General features: G+C 34.3%; 3 protein-coding genes across 3 annotated transcripts; all 3 read left to right on the forward strand.

Annotated features, from left to right (window-relative positions):
• The first annotated feature begins 411 nt into the window (after positions 1-411).
• LOC127097412 (uncharacterized) lies at positions 412-1,936 on the forward strand. The gene is made up of 4 exons (XM_051035908.1): positions 412-788; positions 1,338-1,493; positions 1,584-1,716; positions 1,805-1,936. Exons 1-4 carry the CDS (start codon positions 546-548, stop codon positions 1,864-1,866), a joined length of 594 nt encoding a protein of 197 aa, XP_050891865.1. The 5' UTR covers positions 412-545; the 3' UTR covers positions 1,867-1,936.
• A 189-nt stretch (positions 1,937-2,125) lies between these two features.
• Positions 2,126-2,855, forward strand: LOC127097413 (uncharacterized). The gene is made up of 3 exons (XM_051035909.1): positions 2,126-2,302; positions 2,390-2,500; positions 2,575-2,855. Exons 1-3 carry the CDS (start codon positions 2,139-2,141, stop codon positions 2,663-2,665), a joined length of 366 nt encoding a protein of 121 aa, XP_050891866.1. The 5' UTR covers positions 2,126-2,138; the 3' UTR covers positions 2,666-2,855.
• A 4,221-nt stretch (positions 2,856-7,076) lies between these two features.
• Positions 7,077-9,543, forward strand: LOC127097415 (L-gulonolactone oxidase 3). The gene is made up of 3 exons (XM_051035910.1): positions 7,077-7,874; positions 8,303-8,558; positions 8,643-9,543. Exons 1-3 carry the CDS (start codon positions 7,191-7,193, stop codon positions 9,464-9,466), a joined length of 1,764 nt encoding a protein of 587 aa, XP_050891867.1. The 5' UTR covers positions 7,077-7,190; the 3' UTR covers positions 9,467-9,543.
• Positions 9,544-23,054: the final 13,511 nt, after the last annotated feature.

The raw sequence follows: 23,054 nt of genomic DNA on the forward strand, positions 1-23,054 counted from the left end.
GAAAAAAATTCGCCTATGTAAAGAAAGCGCTTTTAAGGTAAAAGCGCTCTTATAGGTCTCCACTTATGAAAGCGCTTTTAAGGTAAAAGCGCTCTTATAGGTCTCAGTCTCACATCTATGAGTTTCACACTTATGAAAGCGCTTTTAAGGTAAAAGCGCTCTTATAGGTCTCATGGGTTTCACACTTATGAAAGCGCTTTTAAGGTAAAAGCGCTCTTATAGGTCTCAGTCTCACATCTATGAGTTTCACACTTATGAAAGCGCTTTTAAGGTAAAAGCGCTCTTATAGGTCTCATGGGTTTCACACTTATGAAAGCGCTTTTAAGGTAAAAGCGCTCTTATAGGTCCTATGCTTCAAACGACGATTCGCTTTTTATATTTTATATTTTGAAAATTTCCATTTTTATTGAATTTGGGAAAGGGAAAACTGAGTATGAAACGCTGCGTTTTCACTTTTTCTTTGTTTCAGACTCACACCACATGTTAGAGTCTTGAAATAAGAATAAGACTTAAGAGCTAAAAAATCGCGTGTTTTTCGAGAGGGAATGGACGCGCTTGGATTTGGGAGTGGATTTAGCGGCTTCTGGAAGTGGAATCCGTCACCGGAATCTCGACGGCGTCGTATTCGCTCTAATTCGACTTCGCCTGGTTCCATCGTCGGAGGTGGTTATCAGTTCCCGGTGAAGCAGGCGATAACAGCCGCCTCCCTCGCCCTTACTGGTGACACAATTGCTCAGATCAGTAACCGTTGGAGCAAAGCCAAAGAGACGGATGAAAATGCCTCTCAGGTAAGTGTTACTGTTCAATAGAAATTATCAGAAAAATAAAAAAGAATTTTGCCTTGGTAATTTTTTGACGTATTTTTGTAATAGGTGATTAATTTTGTATGAAATTAGTGTTTTACTAGCACCAACACCTAAAAATAAAAGTTTGTTATTACATTTGTTATTTTTTAAAATTATTATCAGTGTCGTTGTAAGAGTGTATTAGTATGAGTGTTATGTCTAGAGTGTCCGTGATTCATAGATGTTATATATTGATTCTTTTGATGTAAAATTATAGTTCTGTAAGGTTCAGCTGAAGTGTGTTTTCTTTGAAGTTTGAAAGAGTTGTTTTTTAGGTGTATCCATCGTGTCAAGATTAATGTAAGTGCTACCGTTTGGCAAATGGTTATAGCCATTAGAGAAAAACATATTGTTTTTCATAATATGTGCTGAATGGTTTTTGGTTTTGGTCATGTTGAGAGGGTGAATGCGAGCTGCTATTTGTTTATTTTTGCATTAAAATTTCATGGTGATACTTTGGAGTTTGTTATAAACCAAACGGATTTTCTGTAGGATGTATTGTCGAGGCTTCTTTCGGAACACGATTTGCTACGTGCTCTGCGAATGACTTCCTATGGATTCCTTTTCTATGGTCCTGGTTCTTTCGCCTGGTACCAGTTGCTTGATCATTGTCTCCCTAAACCAAATGTCCAGAACCTAATGCTAAAGGTATTGTATTATGCATTGTAGAAGCATGCAGTAGTTAAGGATAGTCACAACTTCTAATTTCTCTTCTTTTTTTATCTTTTCTTTTGACAGGTTTTACTAAACCAGATTGTGTTGGGTCCGTGTGTCATTGCGGTTGTCTTTGCGTGGAATAATTTATGGCAACAGAAGCTCTCAGAGCTTCCAGAAAAATACAGAAGAGATGCTCTGCCAGCTTTACTTTATGGTATAAACAAATCTCATTGCCTAATTGTTACTCTGGAGTTACTGATATGCATATTTCTAATACCTTTCTGTGAAATTTTTCTGTTCAGGGTTTAGATTTTGGGTCCCTGTCAGTGTGTTAAACTTCTGGTACGCGTATTCACATGCATGATTTAGCATTCAATTATTCTACTAATTATTCTAGTTATTTGTGGTTTGAATTGCTTAGACATTGATGAGTCTTACATGCACTGAAACAATCGGAAAAGAAGATCTGGAACATATTTTTCGGCATCAAGAATTAGGCGTCGGTGTTATACACACATACATCCGGTAATCCGATCTATATATTATTTAATTACTTGAACAATTTATTTACACATTTCAATAAAAATAGTCTAATGTTTATTATGTTTTTATTGAAGGTTCTTGTATGACAATTTCATGCGCGGGAATGATCAATTGTCAAACAGATTCCGTTTCGTGTCTTCCTCCCTGGTCAACAAAGCATTAATTTGTAGGGAACCGGATTCATGTAGAGAGTACTTAGTCAAGAGATTCATGGCCAGCAGTACAAACAACTTGTATCTTTGGCCGTATAATTCAGGGTTAGATTTTAATTCTAAGTTTATTCTAATCTTTAATTGTTTCTTTTACGTAAAAATTTCCATATAAACTTTTGTTTTAATTTATAGGTGTCACTGGTTGTTGCTTGCTATTGATCCTTTAAAAGAAGTGGTATATTTTCTGAATTCGATAGATGGTGAATGGACAAATTATCCGGATATGAAGCAATTAGTTGATACGTAAGTGAGACTGTTCTAAATATTCGTGTATATTTATGTGAGATTGTTCTAAATATATGTTTTTATTTTGTTAGATCAATAAAAGTGTTCCGATCTCAAAGACAAGCTCGAGTACCACGTACTAAATCCAGCAACATTACGTGGATAAAAGTGCAGGTACTTTAATTTTCACAATTTTGCTTATAATAGTGATGCTACTTGATAAGAAAAGATAACTATACATTCTTATTTTTTTTTTCTATGTAGTGTCCTCTACAGCGCAACGGTATCGATTGCGGATACTTTGTAATGAGGTTTATGAGGGAAATCATTAATATGAATCAAATAGAGATTCCAATCACGGTATGGATTTATAACTTAGGATTTGTTTTAATATTTATCGAATATTTCATATTATTTATTACTTTTAACTAAATCATGCATATTATGTTTTGTTATGTAGTACTTTGATGAATACAAGTGTGCTCATTACACGAGACTGCAGTTGGAACAAATCAAGGAGGAATTGTGTCAATATTTTATTGAGAAAAGATTAATTAGTATATAATGGTTTCAAAATAACATGAATACTTTGATGAAGAATGGTTTCTGGTTGGCAAGTGTATAGTTCTTTATATTTTTAACAGATTAGTTATGACTCCAAATAGGCCGTATAACATATTAGTTTTGACTTGTGTATAGTTCTTTATAATTTTAGTGATATCTTTAATTTCATGGATAGATTAATGTGTTCATTCTTGTGTTGGTTTGCTTTAAAAAATTACAAATGCTTGAATTATGACTCCAAATGTGTTCAGTGCCTATCTATCCTTGTGTTGGTTTGCTTGAATTATGACTCCAAATGTGTTCATTCTTGTGTTGGTTTGCTTGTGTTGGTTTAAAAAATTACAAATGATTGAATTATGACTCCAAATGCTTGAATTAGAGAGGCTTGATTTACAGGTTTATGGGATTATTCCCAAAAAATATTACAGGTTGAAATGGTAGGCTTAAACTGAAGGCAGCGTTTTGTTATTTTACTAGAGGAAAAGACAGCGCTTTTTAGTAAAAAGCGCTGCTAAAGGTTGTCAATAGAGAGCGTTTTTTACTAAAAAGCGCTGCTAAAGGTTGTCAATAGAGAGCGCTTTTTAGTAAAAAGCGCTGCTATAGGTTGTCAATAGAGAGCGCTTTTTAGTAAAAAGTGTTGCTATAGGTGGTATATAGACAACCTTTAAGAGCGCTTTTTACTCAAAAGCGCTGCTAAAGGTTGTCAATAGAGAGCGCTTTTTAGTAAAAAGCGCTCTTAAAGGTTGTCTATATACCACCTTTAGCAGCGCTTTTTACTAAAAAGCGCTCTCTATTGACAACCTTTAGCAGCGCTTTTTAGTAAACAAAAAGCGCTGCTAAAACCTATAGCAGCGCCACCTACGGCAGCGCTTTTAAGCGCTTTTAAAGGCCAAAAAAAGCGCTCTCATAGGTCTTTTTTGGCGTAGTGAGCTCCGACGAAGGTCCAAACAAACTTCTAGTTCAAAAACTTTTATAGATTTCGAACCTTCTCAACCTCTTCTACTCAAATCCAAATTCAAATTCAAGATCCGAGAAACTTCAAAAATCGAGTTCAAAATCGAACTAAACTTTTGATCTTGATTTGAACTATTTTGGTTGGTTATTTGTGTAGGTAATGGTTCTCTAAATTAGATGCAATGAAAGTGAAAATACAATTGCTCAATAACTTAAAAGAATTAGTGAAAATTCAAAATTTCTTAAAAGTGAAGAAACTTGAATTTTGAGAATTCAATTAGGTAGAGCTTTGGCAATTGTAAGGGTGAGTTGTTAATGATTTTCTGATGTGAAAATGCACTTTTATAAATAGTTAGGATTAGGTTAAGGGTTAAATTTGAGATTATGCAAAAATGAGAAAAATGTGAGAGCATTTTACTTGAATTTGATGGAATTTGGGGAAATTTTGAATTTGGTTTGAATTTAATGCAAAATATTTGGTGTAATGCATTCCAAATTGCCGATATATTGTGAATTTAGTGTGAATTTGAAGATGTGTTAGATGCATGAGTGATTTGACAAAACAAGTGTGATCTTTTTTGTCTTTTCGTGCCAAAATCTTGGCTTTTTTCTTAACCTGTGGTTTATGATGCATAAAAATGACTAATAAAATTCAAATGAAATAAAAGACACATTCGACAATACATCAGATTAAAAAAACAATTTATGGAAATACATCAGAAAGACTGACACATCCAAAAATACATCGATAAAAGAAACAAATTCTGGAAACACATCAGAATGAAAGACATATGCGATAATACATTGGATAAAAGAAATAAATTATGGAAATACATCAGAATGAAAGACACATTTGACAATACATCGGATAAAAGGAACAAATTCTGTAAATACATCAGAATGAAAGACACATCCGACAATACATCGGATAAGAGAAACAAATTCTGAAAATACATCAGAATGAAAGACACATCTGACAATACATCAGATAAAAGAGACAAATTCTGGAAATACATCAGAAAGACAGTCAAACATCCGAAAATAAATCAGATAAGTTTTGGAAATACCTTAGAACACAAAACTCATTTGGCAATACATCAGAGAGACAAAGGAATAGTCCAAAAATACATTTGATAAGTTCTGGAAATACCTCAGAACACAAAACGCATATGACAAAACATCAGAGAGACAAAGGAATAATCCGGAAATACATCGGATAAATTTTAGAAATACCTTAGAACACAAAACTCATATGACAATACATCAGAGAGACAAAGGAATAATCCGGAAATACATCGGATAAGTTCTGGAAATACCTCATAACACAAAACTCATTTGGAAACACATCAGAGAGATAAAAGAATAATTCGAAAATACATCGAATAAGTTTTGGAAATACCTCAGAACACAAAAATACACCGGATAAGTTCTGGAAGTACCTCAGAACACAAAACTCATATGACAATACATCAGTGAGACAAAGGAATAATCCGGAAATACATCGGATAAAATAAGGCGCATCTGGAAATTCAATATAGGGTGAAAGAAATAAACTCTGGAAATGCCTCTAAATTACAAAGGAATATCTAGAAATACCTCAGATAAAAAAAGGGATCCTGGAAATACATCAAAACATATAAGAACATGTCTGGAAACTCACCGAGAATAAATGAAAAGAACTTTGGAAACCTTCATCTAAACCCTCATCAAAACCTTCATCAAATCCATTCATCATTTCTTCTTCACTATTTTCAAAATGTATACCTTTGACAGACTCATCAGTAGAATAACTATATCTTTTAACACCATCTTCACTTTTTTCCCTTTTTCTCTTACATTCTCCATAAATGTTGGTTCCACTGCATTTGGTTTGGGCTTATTGTAAATTTCAACCTCACATTTATAGTTCTCAACAAATGCAGCTAACTCATATGCATCTCCTTCATCCCTAGAGGGTTTTAAATAATTTTTTAAACTACCACCATCATGTTTCCACCATATTTTCACAGCCTTATGTTCAAACCCAGGATCAATCTCCTTTATTAAACACACGCCTCAAAAAAGGACAAAAATATCAAGATCTTGGTCACTAAATGCATATTCTCCTCCCATACCTTAACATAAGGTCTTTTACAAAACAACCCTTAATGTAAAATACTTTTTTAAATAAACCCAAGCTTATACATAACACATATCGTAAAATTGGGTCAAAATTGCTCAAATACAATCAGCGTACTAAACATTTACTACACATTGTATAACATCAAAATTTAAATACAATCCAACATTGGACTCACAGACAACAAAATAAAGACTTTTTTCTTTTTAGCAACAATTGATTATGACAAATTGTAAATGATAAATAAATTGTAAATGATAAAACCTAGATTAATATTCAATAAAAAACATATTTTTAAAGTTAAACATGTGGACCAACCTGAGCTTTAATTTAAGGGACCACAAATGACGGCTTGAACCATGAGTATCTTTTAATACACACGTTTCAGGATCACAACAAAAAGTAGCGTTTTTTTCTTCTCTAACCCAAAAATCTTCGGTTTGGTGTCAGAAAACTGCAAACAAAACAATAAGATACACTTAATAATAGACAAATTAGACCAACTGTAAATGAAGTTCTGAAACAATGGCACGAAGAAGAAAAATAACCTTGAGAGAGAGAGAGAGAGTTCTTTCACTCAATGTAAATACTAAAATCGAATTACAGATTATTTTTAAGGACGGAAATATATTAATCTCAATCCGAAATACTAACTCTGTTTAAAATTATAGTCATTTAAAATTTTTATACACAGATTAAGAAATACAATGATATTATCCTAAGATGTTATTTTTTATTAAATTAACCCTATTAATGCATTAGAAGTAGTGTAAAGAGTAACTAAAAGACATAATTGAAAAAACTGCGAACACTTTAAAATCAATAAACCACATTCATTTTAAAAGAAAGCGAGTAATAAATGTTGACACATGTTTGATGTTGACACATGTTTGTATCATTTTATTTTTTAAACTCATGAATCACGTGCATTTACTTGTTTTGTCTTTACAAGTTGCATACTTACACTCCACCACACACTCCACATCATATATAATAATGGTGCTGTAACCAACAAATTCATATCACAATTCCTCCATTTCAATACCTTTCACCACCATCATCAGAACCCAAATGAGTAATACTAGCTATGGATTAATGGAAGTATTCATGTTGTGGATTTTATGCATACTTCCACTAATCCATAGCCTAACCCCAAAGTCTCCAATCCAATGCAACCAAACAATCTGCACTCTCGAAAACACCTACGGAACATGGAACGACCGCAAAACATGTTACGCTCTCAATGTAACATACCCAACCACAGAACAACAGCTTCGTTTAGCAGTTTCCTACGTTGTTCAAAACAACCTTAAAGCCAAAATCGTCACCAAATTCTCACACACAATCCCAGCACTCTCATGCCCACAACAGAATACTAACAATAATCATGCTTTTTTTATAAGCACGGAAAAATACGATTCAGGAATCGAAATTGATGCAGAAAATTTGGCAGTAACAGTTGATTCAGGTGTGAGACTTCGTGAGTTGATTGATGAGGTTGAGAAAAATGGGTTCAGTTTGGTTGCTGCACCTTATTGGGAGGGTGTTACAATAGGGGGTGTTATTAGCACTGGTGCACATGGGAGTTCTTGGTGGGGTAAAGGTGGTGCTTTTCATGAACAAGTTTTGGAAATTACTGTTGTTGTTCCTGCTTCTAAATCTGAAGGGTATGCCAAAATTCTGAAGTTGGATTCACATCATCCTCTCTTTAATGCTGCTAAAGTTTCTCTTGGTGTTCTGGGTGCTATCTCCAAGGTAAACTTTATTTTATTTTATTTCTTTTTTTTTTTACTATTTTGAATTCAAATTACTATCTCTTTTTTTTAGATATAAAATTTTTCTAAAAAAAATTAAAACAAACTAGTCTTATATCATTAAAGAAAATCAATGTTTACTTATAGAAAAGGAAAGAGATATTCAAAATCGAATTTAATAGCGTGGGGTCAAGAGCTGGTGATCATTAAATGCAACCACACAGATCTAACTAATTTTAATTGGCCCACCTTTTAAATTAAATTTTGGTCTCATTTATAAATTTAAATCTAAATCTAAATCTCCTACGTGTCTCCTTCAAAGTCATTATACAAAATGACTAAAGTTTAATCACATATTATTCACGTGTTTGACATGATTGTAGGATTTGAACTATTTCTCAATAAATAAGTACTAATTGATGCATACAGGTGAAGTTATCAATTGAGCATAGGTTCAAAAGAAGCATAACATTCAATTTCACAGATGATAATGATATTGAAAATGTGTACATGGATCATGCAAACAAGTATGAGTTTGCAGACATAACATGGTATCCATCAAAATATACTGCTGTTTATAGATATGATTTCAGGGCTCCCTTAAATGCTTCTGGTGATGGAGTTTTTGATTTCATTGGATTTCAAGCCAATTCCATTTTCATCGCTAAAGTTGTCAGAGGAGCAGGTAAACAATCATGACCTTATCCCGAACTCTTCTAAAATCATGGACATATTATGTTTTAAATCTTAGGAAAACATTGTCATGCAGAGAAACTGCTGGAAATCACAGGATTCTCAAAAGTAAAATGCTCTACAGCATCACTTTCATTGGCCTTCAGGAAATTAACAGCCAATGGTTTAAAGAACAATGGTCTATTCTCCACTGGCTATCCTGTAATTGGTTATCAAGGAAGAATGCAAACTTCAGGTTCATGTTTATATTCATCAACAATCTTCAAATCATGTGCTTGGGATCCAAGAATCAAAGGATTGTTCTTCTATGAATCAACAGCAATTTTCCCTGCTTCAAAATTTGGAGACTTTATCAAAGATGTGAAAAAGCTAAGAGACATAAATCCACAGAATTTCTGTGGCATAGACAACTATAATGGAATTATGATACGTTACATTAAAGCCTCAGAAGCATATCTAGGACCATCTGAAGATTCTATAGTAATTGATTTCAATTATTATCGCGCAAATGACCAGTTTGCACCTAGATTAAACCAAGATGTTTGGGAGGAATTGGAACAAATGGCATTTTTTAAGTATGGTGCTAAGCCGCATTGGGCTAAGAATAGGAACTTAGCATTTTTAAATGTGCAACAAAAGTATCCTAAGTTTAATGCTTTTATTGATGCTAAAAAACAAATGGATCCTGAAAATGTGTTTTCTGGTGATTGGTCTGATGAGATATTGTATGGGAAGGAGTTGGTGAAATTTGATGGATGTGCTTTGGAAGGAATGTGCATTTGTTCTGAAGATAGACATTGTAGTCCACAAAAAGGGTATCTTTGTACTCATGGACTTGTCTATAAGGAAGCTAGAGTTTGTAGGCTTTTATCAACTTCTGTGAACACTGATTCACTCTAATGAGATACTATGATGTATTCAAGCAGTTTGAAGCATTTGAATAAAGATTTAATGAGTCACATTCTTACTCTAGTAAATCAAGTTTGATACACATTTGAAGTTTTCATGTTTAGTTTGACATGTTTTAAGGATATATCAAATTATAAGTTTTTATTGTAAAAAGTTTGATGAGTTAGTCAGATAAAATTTCAAAAGTTCAAAGAATGTTTATTGAGATGCATATTTATGAGTAAAATAGATGTTGAGTCATTACTATGTGTTGTACTTGAAATGCTAATAATATATTAGAACCTTAATTGAAATGCACCGGCAATATAAAAGAATTTTCTAAAATAAGTTAATTATAGATATTGGATGTGGAAAGAAATTTGACTTTTATTTTTAATATCTATAAAGTAATTCAAACGAATTATGATAATGAATTGACCATAGAAAACTTTTATATATAAAATATACAAGTTTAATCAAATGGTAGAAAACATAAAAACTTAAAAATGAACTCTCGATTTAAACATTTTTGATAAGAATCCATTAGAAATGAAATAGTAATAATTAATATTCAATTAGTCATAAGTGTAATTAGATTATTATCTATTGTGTATAACCATTATTACATATAAATATACAGCATGTGTGATCATATTCGACACACAAAAACACAATATGGTAGCAAAGCTGGTTGACTCACTATCTTCCACACAAAAATTGATTTTCTCCTCCGCTTTTTTCGACCACGGTCGACACTGCACCCACTAGTGTAACACCCCCTTTATGGTGAATAATTTTGTTTAATTTAATTATGCATTTTTGTGTGATTTATTTACTTGTTATGTGGTTGTGGGGTTAAGTGTCAGAGAGAGAGAGAGAGAGAGAGAGAGAGAGAGAGAGAGAGAGAGAGAGAGAGAGAGAGAGAGAGAGAGAGAGAGAGAGAGAGAGAGAGAGAGAGAGAGAGAGAGAGAGAGAGAGAGAGAGAGAGAGAGAGAGAGAGAGAGAGAGAGAGAGAGAGAGAGAGAGAGAGAGAGAGAGAGAGAGAGAGAATGCTCACATTGATACACACACACACATGTGTGTGTGTGTATATATATATATATATATATATATATATATATATATATATATATATATATATATATATATATATATAGAGAGAGAGAGAGAGAGAGAGAGAGAGAGAGAGAGAGAGAGAGAACCATATCTCTAACATGCATTAACACCAAAAGATTTATTGTCCGGCCTCAGATAGTTGTGACTTCTACATAAGTCCAATTACGATTGCTTAACATAGCGCTAAGTCTTGACACAAAAGGCATATCATTCTAGTAAGTGAGATTGTAAGTCACCCCCTTTCATGGTATTGTGTGGAAACTTGGGCTTTTTTCCTTCCTTTGGAAGATGTCTTGGTTCAAGGATCCATGCTTGTGAATAGAGGGTTGAGTGTTCTCCAAAGAATGACTTAAACAATTGAAAGCAAAGTTCCACTAACTATTTGACTAACTTTTAATTTCAAGTCATTTACTTTTATGCACGTTAAATTCAAGCCATTTATCATTTGTCATTATACATATCATTTAACTTGTTTATTTTAATGCCATTTTCACTTTGCTCACTTGAGCCATATATTGTGATTATATTGTGATTGTATATACTTGTTTTGTATTTTGTTTGTGTTTGTGGTCTTAGGACCTTAAAGTACATAATAAACAACAAAACCCTAAAAAATGTTGGTGTGGACTGTTGGATTTGATATGAGACTTGGACTTAGAATTAGGCAACATTCCCTATGCAAAAGGACTTGGTCAATGCCAACATTTCTGAAACCAAGTCATTATGAAGTGAGCTTTCATCTAATGTAAGTATTGGGATCCACTTGAGTTCATCTGCTACATGATCTTGATGCAAATGTTACTTTGAACCTATGTCTAATGCCTTATTCTGAGCCATTCAAGGAGTATGTCATCTGATACATGGGGAAGATTATGAAGAAGATTATGAAGTTGCTAGCTTGGATGTGGCTATCTTTATTTGATGCCTTGCTCTTCATCTTGATATTTGTGTATTTATATTGCTTAATCCTAAAGTCCAAGGGAAAAGTGAGTTTCTATATGACATTCTTATCTGTTGGATTGCATCCCATTGGTCAGATCTTTTCAACTCTTAACTTTTACATTTTTGCTTAGGATTAGTCTCTTCATCTCCTCCCACTTATTAAATTTCAAGTTTCTCCCTCTTTTCAAAAACCTTCTTTGCTTGTGATTTCTAAACTTAAACTTTATTGCCAATTAGAAACTTTGGCCTTATGCCATTGCAGTGTTATACTCTTTTCTTAAATCAAACTTGTGAATAAATCTAATCATATTGACTTAAAGTTTCAAAAGACAAAAAGAACTAACACTCATTCAAACTCTTTTAGGCCTTTTGTACCTCTTTCAAACTTAAATTTTTGTTAAAAGCAATTCACCCACTTTGAAATTGAAACCACGAACTACGAGGTTTTGATCCCTCATTTTTATGTTGGTACGTAGGCACAAGTCCGGAGGTCTTATCAAACACACAAAAATATAATTAATGAATTCTTTTCTCATCCCCGCACTCTATTTATTGCAAAAATCATTTTATTTTAAAACACATGCACACATAAAAAGGGCTCCCTAGGAGTACCTAGGACACTTTGGATGTTAATACCTTCCCTCTGTGTAACCAACCCCCTTACCTGTAATCTCTGCCGTTTTATTAGTTTTAATTTGAAAACTTCTTATCTTTGGGTTTCGTTCATAATTTTCCCTTTTCCTTTGGAAACAATAAAAGCGCGGTGGCGACTCTGGTTTTATTGACGTTATGTTTATTCATAGCTTAATGGTCATGAATTTACCGCTACACATGTGTCGACCTATGACATATACATGTCGGCACATACTGTAAAAGTTTCCCAAAAATCAGTTTTAAATCATCCAAACACTCCCTCATGTGCCAAAAACTTATGCTACAAAAATCCATCAAACAAATCCAATTTCTCATCGTTATAGCTTCCTAGTTCATCATTTAATCTATAGTTTTCATGAATAAACATCATATTACAACACATCATCATGTTCACCATCTCTAAATCACCAATAACATAAACAATTTTAAAACCTTCAAACATCAATCAATGGCATCACATCATCAACAATATCCAAGTAAAACATATGCATACATAGGGTACACGAATTCCACACCACTTTCATCATACAATCAACATATATAACACGAAAATTAGAATTAAGATTAGAACACTTAATCTTAAGGAGGTTAAAGGTTCCTCCATTCTACCCTTCCATCACACCCCTTATTATTGAAATAATTTCTCACCCTTACATGAATCCTTAGCAGAAATTTATGGGTTTGATGCGTTCTTCCTTCCTAAATCTTCAAGCCCTTGCTCACCCTTCTTTCCTCCTTCTCTTTTGTCTCCACATTCTAGGTACTGATCCAAAAATCTCATAAACTTAGTTTTATCTCATAAACTTATACTTAGGGTTAAACTTCTCAAAATTGCGAACTTGGCTCAACTCTTATCTCTCTTCCTCCTTCCTCCTTTCCACTTCTCCTAATTTCCCCTTTTTCCCAAAGTCTCTATTTTATCATTATAATTAAATAAATCAAATGAATTACTATTATTTAAATATTAAAATACTAATATTCTAGATTTAATCTAGTTTTCTCCCCACACTTCATGATACTAACCATACACCCTCCAACACATATTTATTTAGTTAAACCATAATAACTAAATAAATTTCACACAATTATAATTAAATAAAACACCAAAAATCATCATAAATCACCAATAATTCAAAATAAAATAATTAATAAAATTGGGGTGTTACACAAAAGAGTGCAAGGCTAGCCTAAAGGCAAGACATCACTTTCATACATTTCAATTACACACATTAACAACACAATTACTCAATAACATCCAACGCAAATCATCTGCACAAACTTTATGTAATGCAATGCAACTAAGACTCAACTCATTAATGTGGTACCAACTCAACCAAGGTTCTTCATACGAACCGGGTCCCAACATCTGAACTCTGAGTCCCAACATCTGAGTTTCAAGCCCCCAACATTTAAGCTTATGACAAGTCACCAGTCTAGACATCTGAACTCGTGACTTGACTCTTTCACAACAACAACAACATATGATACATTTACACAATAATTCCAACCACAACAACTCGACAACATATTTAGAGTTCCACAACTAACTGTAAATAACAACATCAAAGTAATCCTCATAGTTTGACTACTCCCACAATCTCAATCATATGGTCATCACATAATTATCTTATCATCAACATAATTCAACATCATGGGATTAATCAAACAATTCAATTAATCAACCAAAATTCATCAAAACACACCAAACATCAACCACACCATACAACAACACCAAAAATCCAACTCAACAGGCCAAAACTCGCCCATTGACACGATGACGGGTAGCCTGTCACTAAAGTGATGCTCGTCGTCACTCTCTCCCCTCAACTGTCACCCCTGTGATGACAGACAAGGCTCCACGCTTGCTTGGATACCATGACAGTCTCCCCATAAGACCCCTGACGCCCGTCAGTCTCTCAAAGCGTGTGATAACCAGGTCATCACGTAGGTGACACCCGTCACTCTGTTAACATAAGCAAAATTTATGTTTTGCTATAGAGTTCAGCTCCTAAGTTTGATATTTCGCTCCAGACACTCTAATCGACCATAAATAACAAGGAAACAACATGGTATCATCACAACATCACATACTAATTGATTATTACATAAATTCATCAATTAATCACAATTTCTAACACCTTATTCATCAATTTTATGCCAACCATATGAACACAACTTATACTACTTTCATGAATACAAATATCTAATTTTTCATGGTAAATCAACACAAGAAATTCATGGCAATTAAAGTAATTACATCATATTATCACAATGATTTCATCCATATCATCAAATATTCAACCATAGAAGAAAAAAAATAGGAAAACCTAATGGAGATTAAGGACGTCTCCCCTACCCATCATGCAATTAATACCATATTTAGAGTAATTCCCCTTACCTCAAATTCATAGTAGCAAAATTCAGAATTTGATCAAGGTTGGTGGTTAGATTTTTTCCCTCTTATAGTCGTAGCCTCGTTTTTCTCCAAAAGCTCTCACTTTACGTATTTTTCCTCAAAAGCTCCATTAACCTCTATTTATCTCTAAAACCTAATTTAATCTTTTGTTAATTATATTATGGCCTACCTCTTCTCATAAATATCAACACTTCCCTTATTTTTCTCATAAATTCTATTTTGCACCCAAAACTTCCATTCTCTATTTAAAATTTTAATATTATTTAATTATCTAATTATTTTATTAAATAATTAACATTTTCTACAAATCCCAACATATAATAAACATGCCAAAACACCAAATTATCAATTCAATGCATACCAAATTCATTTAATTAAATAAATAAAGAACAAACTAAATTAAATAAACAATTTAAAGAAAAAAGGGTGTTAAAACTCTCCCCACGTATATAATTTACACCCTCGAAAATTACCTGAACTAAACAGCTCTGAATAAGACTCTCACATCCGTCTCTCCAGATCCCACGTCATGCTTTCACCAACAGGTCCTCCCCACACTACCTTCACAAGCACAATCTCCTTGCCTCTCAAGTGCATCATTTTGCAATCCTCTACTCTAAAGAGAGATGCCTCAACGATCAAGTTCTCTCTAACTTGCACATCGTCCGCTTGAATCACATAAGACAAATCAGGAATATACTTCCTCAACTGTGACACATGAAATACATCATGACGATTAGAAAGATACGGCACTAATACAACTCTGTAGGACATTTCCCTACCCGTTTCATAATTTGATAAGGACCAATGAAACACGACATGAGCTTTCGAGACTTTAAAGCTTTATCAGCACTAGTTACTGGAGTAACTCTCAAAAACACAATATCCCCCTCTTAGAATTCAAGTGATTTTCTTTTCTTGTCATGATAACTTTTCTGGCGACTCTGTGAAGCTTTTATCTTCTCTTGGATCATCTTGATCTTTTTGGTAGTCTGCTGAACAATTTCAGGTCAAAGCATAACATTTTCACCAGAATCATACCAACACAAAGGTATCATATACCTTCTACCATACAACGCCTCGAACGATGCCATTCCAATACTAGAATGGAAAATGTTATTGTAAGTGAACTCAACCAATGGTAAGTAACTGTCCCAGTTACCTCCCTTCTCCAAAGCACAAGCTTTCAGCAAATCCTCCAAATATTAGATAGTCATATCTATCTGACCATCTGTCTGTGGATGATATGCTGAACTCAACTTCAGTTTAGTACCCCATGGCTTCTGACAAACTCCCCCATAATCTCGATGTGGATCTTGAATCTCTATCAGAAACAATGCTCAAAGGAACACCATGCAAGCTAAAAATCTTCTTGATATACAACTCAGCCAACTTCTGCAAGGGATAATTAATCTTAATCAAAATGAAATAAGCAGATTTAGCCAGTCTATCAACAATAACCCATATGGAGTCACGTCCTTTCGCCGTCCTCGGCAAACTTGTCACAAAATCCATGGAAATGTTGTCTCACTTCCACTCGGGAATACTCAACGCTTGCATCAAACCCAATAACTTCTGAGGTTCAATATTTGACTTCTAATCAGTCAAACACGCATAAATGAACTCAGTTATATCCTTCTTAATTCCTGGCCACCAAAAAAATTTCTTCAAGTCTTGATACATTTTAGTAGCACCGGGATGAATACTCATACCACTTATGTGGCCTTTTTCAAGAATACTCTACTTAAGTTTTGGTACATCACATACACAAACTCTGTCACGGAAACACATAACACCATTCTCATCTATTATGAAATCCACCTTTTTACCTTGATTGATTAACACTAATCGGTCAATCAATCCTAAATCTGATTTCTTACCTTCTCTAATTTCTTCGAGAATACCGCTAGTCAGCTTCAACATGCCCAACTTCACATTGTTAGGAGTGCTTTCACAAAACAGGCTCAGATCTATGAATTTCTCGATTAACTCCTATTTTAGAACCATAAGCATCAACATATGCTATGAATTTCTGCTCAAAGCATCGGCTACGACATTAGCTTTACCAAGATGGTAACTCAAACCAAAATCACAATCCTTCAGAAATTAGAGCCACCTCATTTGCCTCATATTTAACTCTTTCTAATCAAACAGGTACTTCAAACTCTTGTGGTCTCTGAACACTTCAAATCTGGAACCAAACAGGTAATTCCTTCACATTTTTAACACAAACACCACGACTTCCAACTCTAGATCATACGTATGGTAGTTCCTCTCATGCACTTTCAACTGTCTCAAAGCATAAGCCACAACCTGGACATTTTGCATCAACACACCATCGAGTACCATCTTCGAAGCATCACAATACACAACAAAGGATTCACTTGGACTCGGCAAAATCAAAACTATCATGGATGTTAACTTCTTCTTGATTTCTGGAAAATTCTCTTCACATTAAACACTCTATACATAAGCTTAACCTTTTCGAGTCAACTGAGTCAAAGGTAATGTCAACTTTGAAAAGCCTTCGATAAACCTCTTGTAGTAACCTGCCAAGCCAAGAAAACTTATGATCTCAGTAACCGACTTCGAAGTCTCCTACTACAACACTGCATCTATCTTTGATGGATCCACTGTGATATGACCACTAGATATCACATGACTAAGGAAAATCACTTCTTTAAACCAGAATTCACACTTGGATGACTTTGCATACAAGTTATTTTCTTTCAAGGTCTGCAACACAACCTTCGGATGTTCTGCATGCTCTTCATCAGACTTAGAATATATCAAGATATTATCGATGAATACAACTACAGACTGATCTAGATAAGGATAGAAAATACTATTCATATATTCCATAAACACACCTGGCGCATTAGACACACCAAAGGGCATCACATAATACTCACAGTGGCCATTACTTATCCTGAAAGTAGTTTTCGGAATATTTTATGGTTTCACTTGAATCTGATGATAACCTGACCGCAGATCTATCTTACTGGATAGGCAAGCACCAACCAACTAATACATCAAATCATCAATTTTTTTAAGAGGATACTTACTCTTGATAGTAACCTTGTTCAAATATCGATAGTCAACACACAACCTTGTGCTTCCATCTTTCTTCTTAACAAACAGCATGCTCCCCATGGTGAAACACTCGGTCGAACAAACTTCTTCTCAACTAGATCTTATAATCATTTCTTCAGCTCACTCAGCTCTGAAGCAGACATTCTATACGGAACCATCGATACAGGACTAGTACTAGGTACTAAGTCTATAGCAAACTCAACTTCGCGCTCCATCGGCAAATCACTAATGTCATCTGAGAACACTTCAGGAAACTCACACACAAAAGGTGGATCTATAATCACTCTCTCACTTCCCACTCTCAAGGATGCGAACACCCTGAACACTCGAGCAGTCTCTCTCTCAAGGACATCCCTACATGTCTCGTGGTCATGAAACTCGACTTTGTACTCTCCTCGAATTCAAGAAACTTCACCGACTTATCAAAAAAATTGATATGCACATGGTTGAACTCCAACCAATTCATTCCTAGAATAACATTGAGTTGACTTAGAGGAAAACAAACTAAGTCGATCCCAAAATCTCGACTATAAATCGTCAAAGGACAATTCAAACACACCAATGAAATAGTCATTGAACCATTAGTTGGGGTAATAATGACCATGCTACCATTCATAGCAGACACTTCCAAATTCAATCTTTTCACACACTCAGAAAATATAAACGAATGTGTCATACCCGTATCAATAAGTAATAAAAGGAATACCATTAATAAAGTGCATACCTCGAATCAAATTATCAGATACAATAGTCTATGCCCTAGACAAGGCAACAACTCTCCCTCTTGATTGCGCCTTCTTAGGCTCATCGCAACAAAATTAATCATAAAAAGACAACTACTCAATCAAATAAGTTCAATGCAACTTTTATTTAAAACTGAACTCAATCATGGAAATACGCCTTCAATATCAAAACAACTCAAAACCATGAGCTATAACAATTACTCTCACAATAATACATCAGAATAAAAACAAAATATAACGTGTGTCTGCCTAGTGCTACAGATCAGAGAAACAATAATCTAAAACACATAAAACTAGGAACGATTATCAGCTCAAATGTCATCCTTCCACTCTAAAGCAGCTACTCATCTACCTGCTTATTTGTACCCCAAGAAGGAGCACATAACACCACAACAAACTAAAGGAGTGAGAATACACTCAAAATATATAATGGTGCAAAAGAGTGCAAGGGTAGCCTAAAGGAAAAACATCACTTTCATACATTTCAATTACATAAATCAACACAATAATTACTCAACAACATCCAACATAACTTATTTGTACAACCTTTATGTAATGCAATGCAACAATGACTTAAATCATGCATGTGGCACCAACTTAACCAACGTTCTTCATATGAACCGAGTGCTAACATCTGAACCTCGAGCCCTAACATCTGAGCTCCAAGCCCCCAGCATATGAGCTTAGGATAAGTCACTAGTCCCAACATTTAAACTCATGACTCGCCTCTTTCACAATAACGATAACATATGTTGCATGTACACTATAATTCCTAACCACAACAACCCTACAACATATTTGTAGTCCTACAACTAACTGTAAATAACAAATCAAAGTAATCCCCACAACTGGACTACTCCCACAATCTCAATCATATGATCATCATATAATTATCTCATCATCAACATAATTCACCATCATGGCATTAATCAAACAATTCAATTCATCAATCAAAATTCATTAAAACAAAGCAAACATCAGCCAAACATTGACCGCATTACACAACAACACCAAAAATCCAACTCAGCAGGCCAAAAAACACCAACTGATCTGATGATAGGTAGCTCATTACCAGGGTGACGCTCGTCATCACCATCTCCCCTCAATAGTCACCCATGTGACAACTAAAAAGGCTCCACACTTTCCTGGAGACCATGAAGGTCTCCTCATTAGACCCCTTATTCTCGTCAGCGTCTCAAAGCACATGACGACCTTGTGGTCACATGAGTGACACCCATCACACTATTAATAGAAGCAGAATTCGTGTTCTACTATGGTGTTCATTTTAGAACTCTAATTTTTTGCTCCATTCCCTCCAATCGACCATAAACAACAAGGAAACAACATGTTATCATGACAACATCACATAGCAATCAATTATTATGCAAATTCATCAATTAATCATAGTTTCTAATAGCTTATTCATCAATTTCATGCCAACCATATGAACATAACTCATACTACTTTCATGAATACAAACATATAATATTTCATTGTAAATTAGCACACAAAATTCATGGCAATTACAGTAATTACATCATATTATCACAATAATTTCATTCATATCATCAAACATTCAACCAGGGAAGAAAAAATAGAAAAACCTAATGGAGATTAAGGACTTCTTCCTTACCCATCATGCAATTAACACCATATTTAGAGTAATCCCCTTACCTCAAATTTGTAGCAGAAAAATTTAGAATTTGATCAAGGTTGGTGGTTAGAGTTCTTCCCTTTTCAATCCCTAGCCTCCTTTTTCTCCAAAAGCTCTCAGTTTACGTATTTTCCCTCAAAAGCTCCATTAACCCCTATCTATCTCTAAAACCTAATTTAATTTTTTGTTAAATTATATTATAGCCCAACTCTTCTCATAAATCTCACCACTTCCCTTATTTTTCTCATAAATTCTATTTTGTATCCAAAACTCTCATTCTGTATTTAATTTTAATATTATTTAATTATCTAATTACATTATTAAATAATTAACATCTTCTACGAACCCCAACATATCATAAACATGCCAAAACACCAAATTATCAATTCAATGCATACAAAATTCATTTAATTAAAAAAATAAAGGATAAATTAAATTAAATAAATAATTTAAAGAAAACAGGGTGTCACACCATGCGTCGCTCCTTCTGTCGCGGGTAGATCTAACGCGCCACTACTCCAGCTGCACGTGACATCGCGTCTGGCAACCCTCTCTGCCGTGATTTCCATCATCGATGTCATTGTCCTCCCTTCTTTCTAGATCTCTACTCAATTTTTTGTCTCAAACCATCATCTCTCATGGGAGACACTGATTCTGTTACGTTTACTCTAGTTCCGCTTATCCCATATGAGAAACTAACTGGGACACCCAATTACAACATATGGGCTAGTGCTGTCAAAATGTGGTTTCATGATCAAGGATATGAAGATCACTTAACCATAATATCATATAATGTTCCCGCCGCCAATTGTGATAAATGGAAACAAACTGATGCTTTTCTATGCATTGTGTTATGGTTTTCCATAATAGCTAATCTTCAAGGACGGTACCAAGCATTTACCACTTGCTATGAGATTTGGGAAAAAGGATAAGAAAGTATTCTCTAACAATGTCTATAATATTTATAGTGTCATCCTCAAACTTAACTCTTTGAAATTGGAGAATATGGATATGTAAGCATATCTGAGTAAGCTTCATGTGTTGAAGGAAAATTTCACAACCCTAATTCCTTTTACAACAAATGCGACAACTTATATTGAACAATGCAAAAAGTATTTCATGATCTTGGCACTTGTCAGACTACCACCAGAACTCAATTCCGTTCGTAACCATATTTTGTTCCAACTATGAAGCAGTTAGTGAATAATTGTTGTGTTTGGCTACACCTCATGCTTTTGGACCCGTTTCTAGTCTATCTCCAATCGAATCATCTTCTCTTGCTTCCCACTACCATGGTCGTGGTGGATAAATCGGAGGATGTGATGGTTAGCGCCATGATATTCGTTGTAACTATTACAATCATTACGGCCATATTGAAGCTTAATGCAGCTGCAAGTGCACAACTGTGTGAAGTAGTAAAAAGATATCAAACCACAAAGACCAATGGCTTAAGTACTGGATTATATCCTATCGGTGTATATCTAGAGAAATAAAAAATATGATTTCTAGTAAAAACAGCTTAAATGAAGAAGCACGTAAATGAAAACAACCTATTTGTAAAATCACTTAAATTCCAATTAAGGCAAATAGGACATAGGGTTATGGTTCTCACTCTAAGAAAATTGCACTATCCAAGTCACTTCTATTATGATAATTCCACATAAATTATAGAAAATAGATAAATATGGGTAATACCTGCTTTCATCAGCTTATTACCCTATCATTGACTAATAATTCGTCTGCTTTTGCACGGTCGGATTATTCGTCAACGATTCATTACTTTTTCACAACTATATAGTTTTCTCAAATTTGTCCAAGCGTTTTTGGAGTATTGGACTCAGTTGTTTAAAATGTGCTCTGCCATCGACCCATATCCTTTCAAACTACTATTGATACCTGAGAACACCTTACTTTTGTACAAGAGTTGGAATGCATGAGCTCAGATTATAAAAAAAGTTTAGGCAAAAATTCTCGCAATCGATATGTGACAGATCATACAAGAGGTTATAATATGATCCCCATAACCCCTAGTCCTTAATCGACTACTCACACATGGTGAGGGAAAACAGAATAAAATCATTATTCATCACCGAATTCATAATAAACAATTGTAATTGTTAAGCAATTGAATAGAAAACGAATAAGAAAACCTGATTTAAATTAAGCCTTGATCCAACCTTGCTCCCTTGGAGACTTGAGTACAGAGTAAAAATAAGAAACACGTAGAAACGTTTTGGAATAAAACTTAGATTCAAAACTCATAACAGGCTATGAGTTTCATAGAAAAAGTAAAACTAACACAACATTTTTGGTTCAATGCCTATTACATTAGAATAATATCAAATCAAATAATTCCTAAGAACCACAATCATTAAGGATCGATCTAAAAAAGGAAAGAAAATAATTTGCTTTCGCCCTATTGCTACAAGTGGCCGTAGCAGGCTTCTGGTAAATGTATGGGATATGAAGCATGTGAAACCCTAGGCGCCTCTACTTCTACGGCCCGTAGCAGATGCTACGGGTGGTCGTAGCATCCCCCTTATTTTACTATGGGGAAAACTTGAATTTTGTCTTTTTACCTTGTTTTGCTTATTTTTTATCCCTCTTTATCTTGGATGCTCATTAGGCTTTGAAAATATCATGAACACACAACCAAAACATAAAACATGGTAAATGGAAGTAAAACAATCGAAATGAGATGAAATACTTAGATAAAATGATTAGAAATAATGATACTAAAACCACTTATCAAACTCCTCCAAAATTAGACAATTGTTTGTCCTCAAGCAACAAAGCTTGCATATACAAGTTTTCAGATAAAGCAATTCACCACATGAGATATCTTATGAAAATGAAGTCAACAATACTCATACGTGAATTATTGTTTCGATCGCCTAGGCATAGTTCTCTTGGTAATCACTTGACAACAAAGGTATTCACAAGAACACTAATAATGGTAGAGCCACAGACCTAAGTCTTCCT

The sequence above is a fragment of the Lathyrus oleraceus genome, chromosome 6 (genome assembly GCF_024323335.1).
Source record: "Lathyrus oleraceus cultivar Zhongwan6 chromosome 6, CAAS_Psat_ZW6_1.0, whole genome shotgun sequence".
Classification (NCBI taxonomy): domain Eukaryota; kingdom Viridiplantae; phylum Streptophyta; class Magnoliopsida; order Fabales; family Fabaceae; genus Lathyrus; species Lathyrus oleraceus.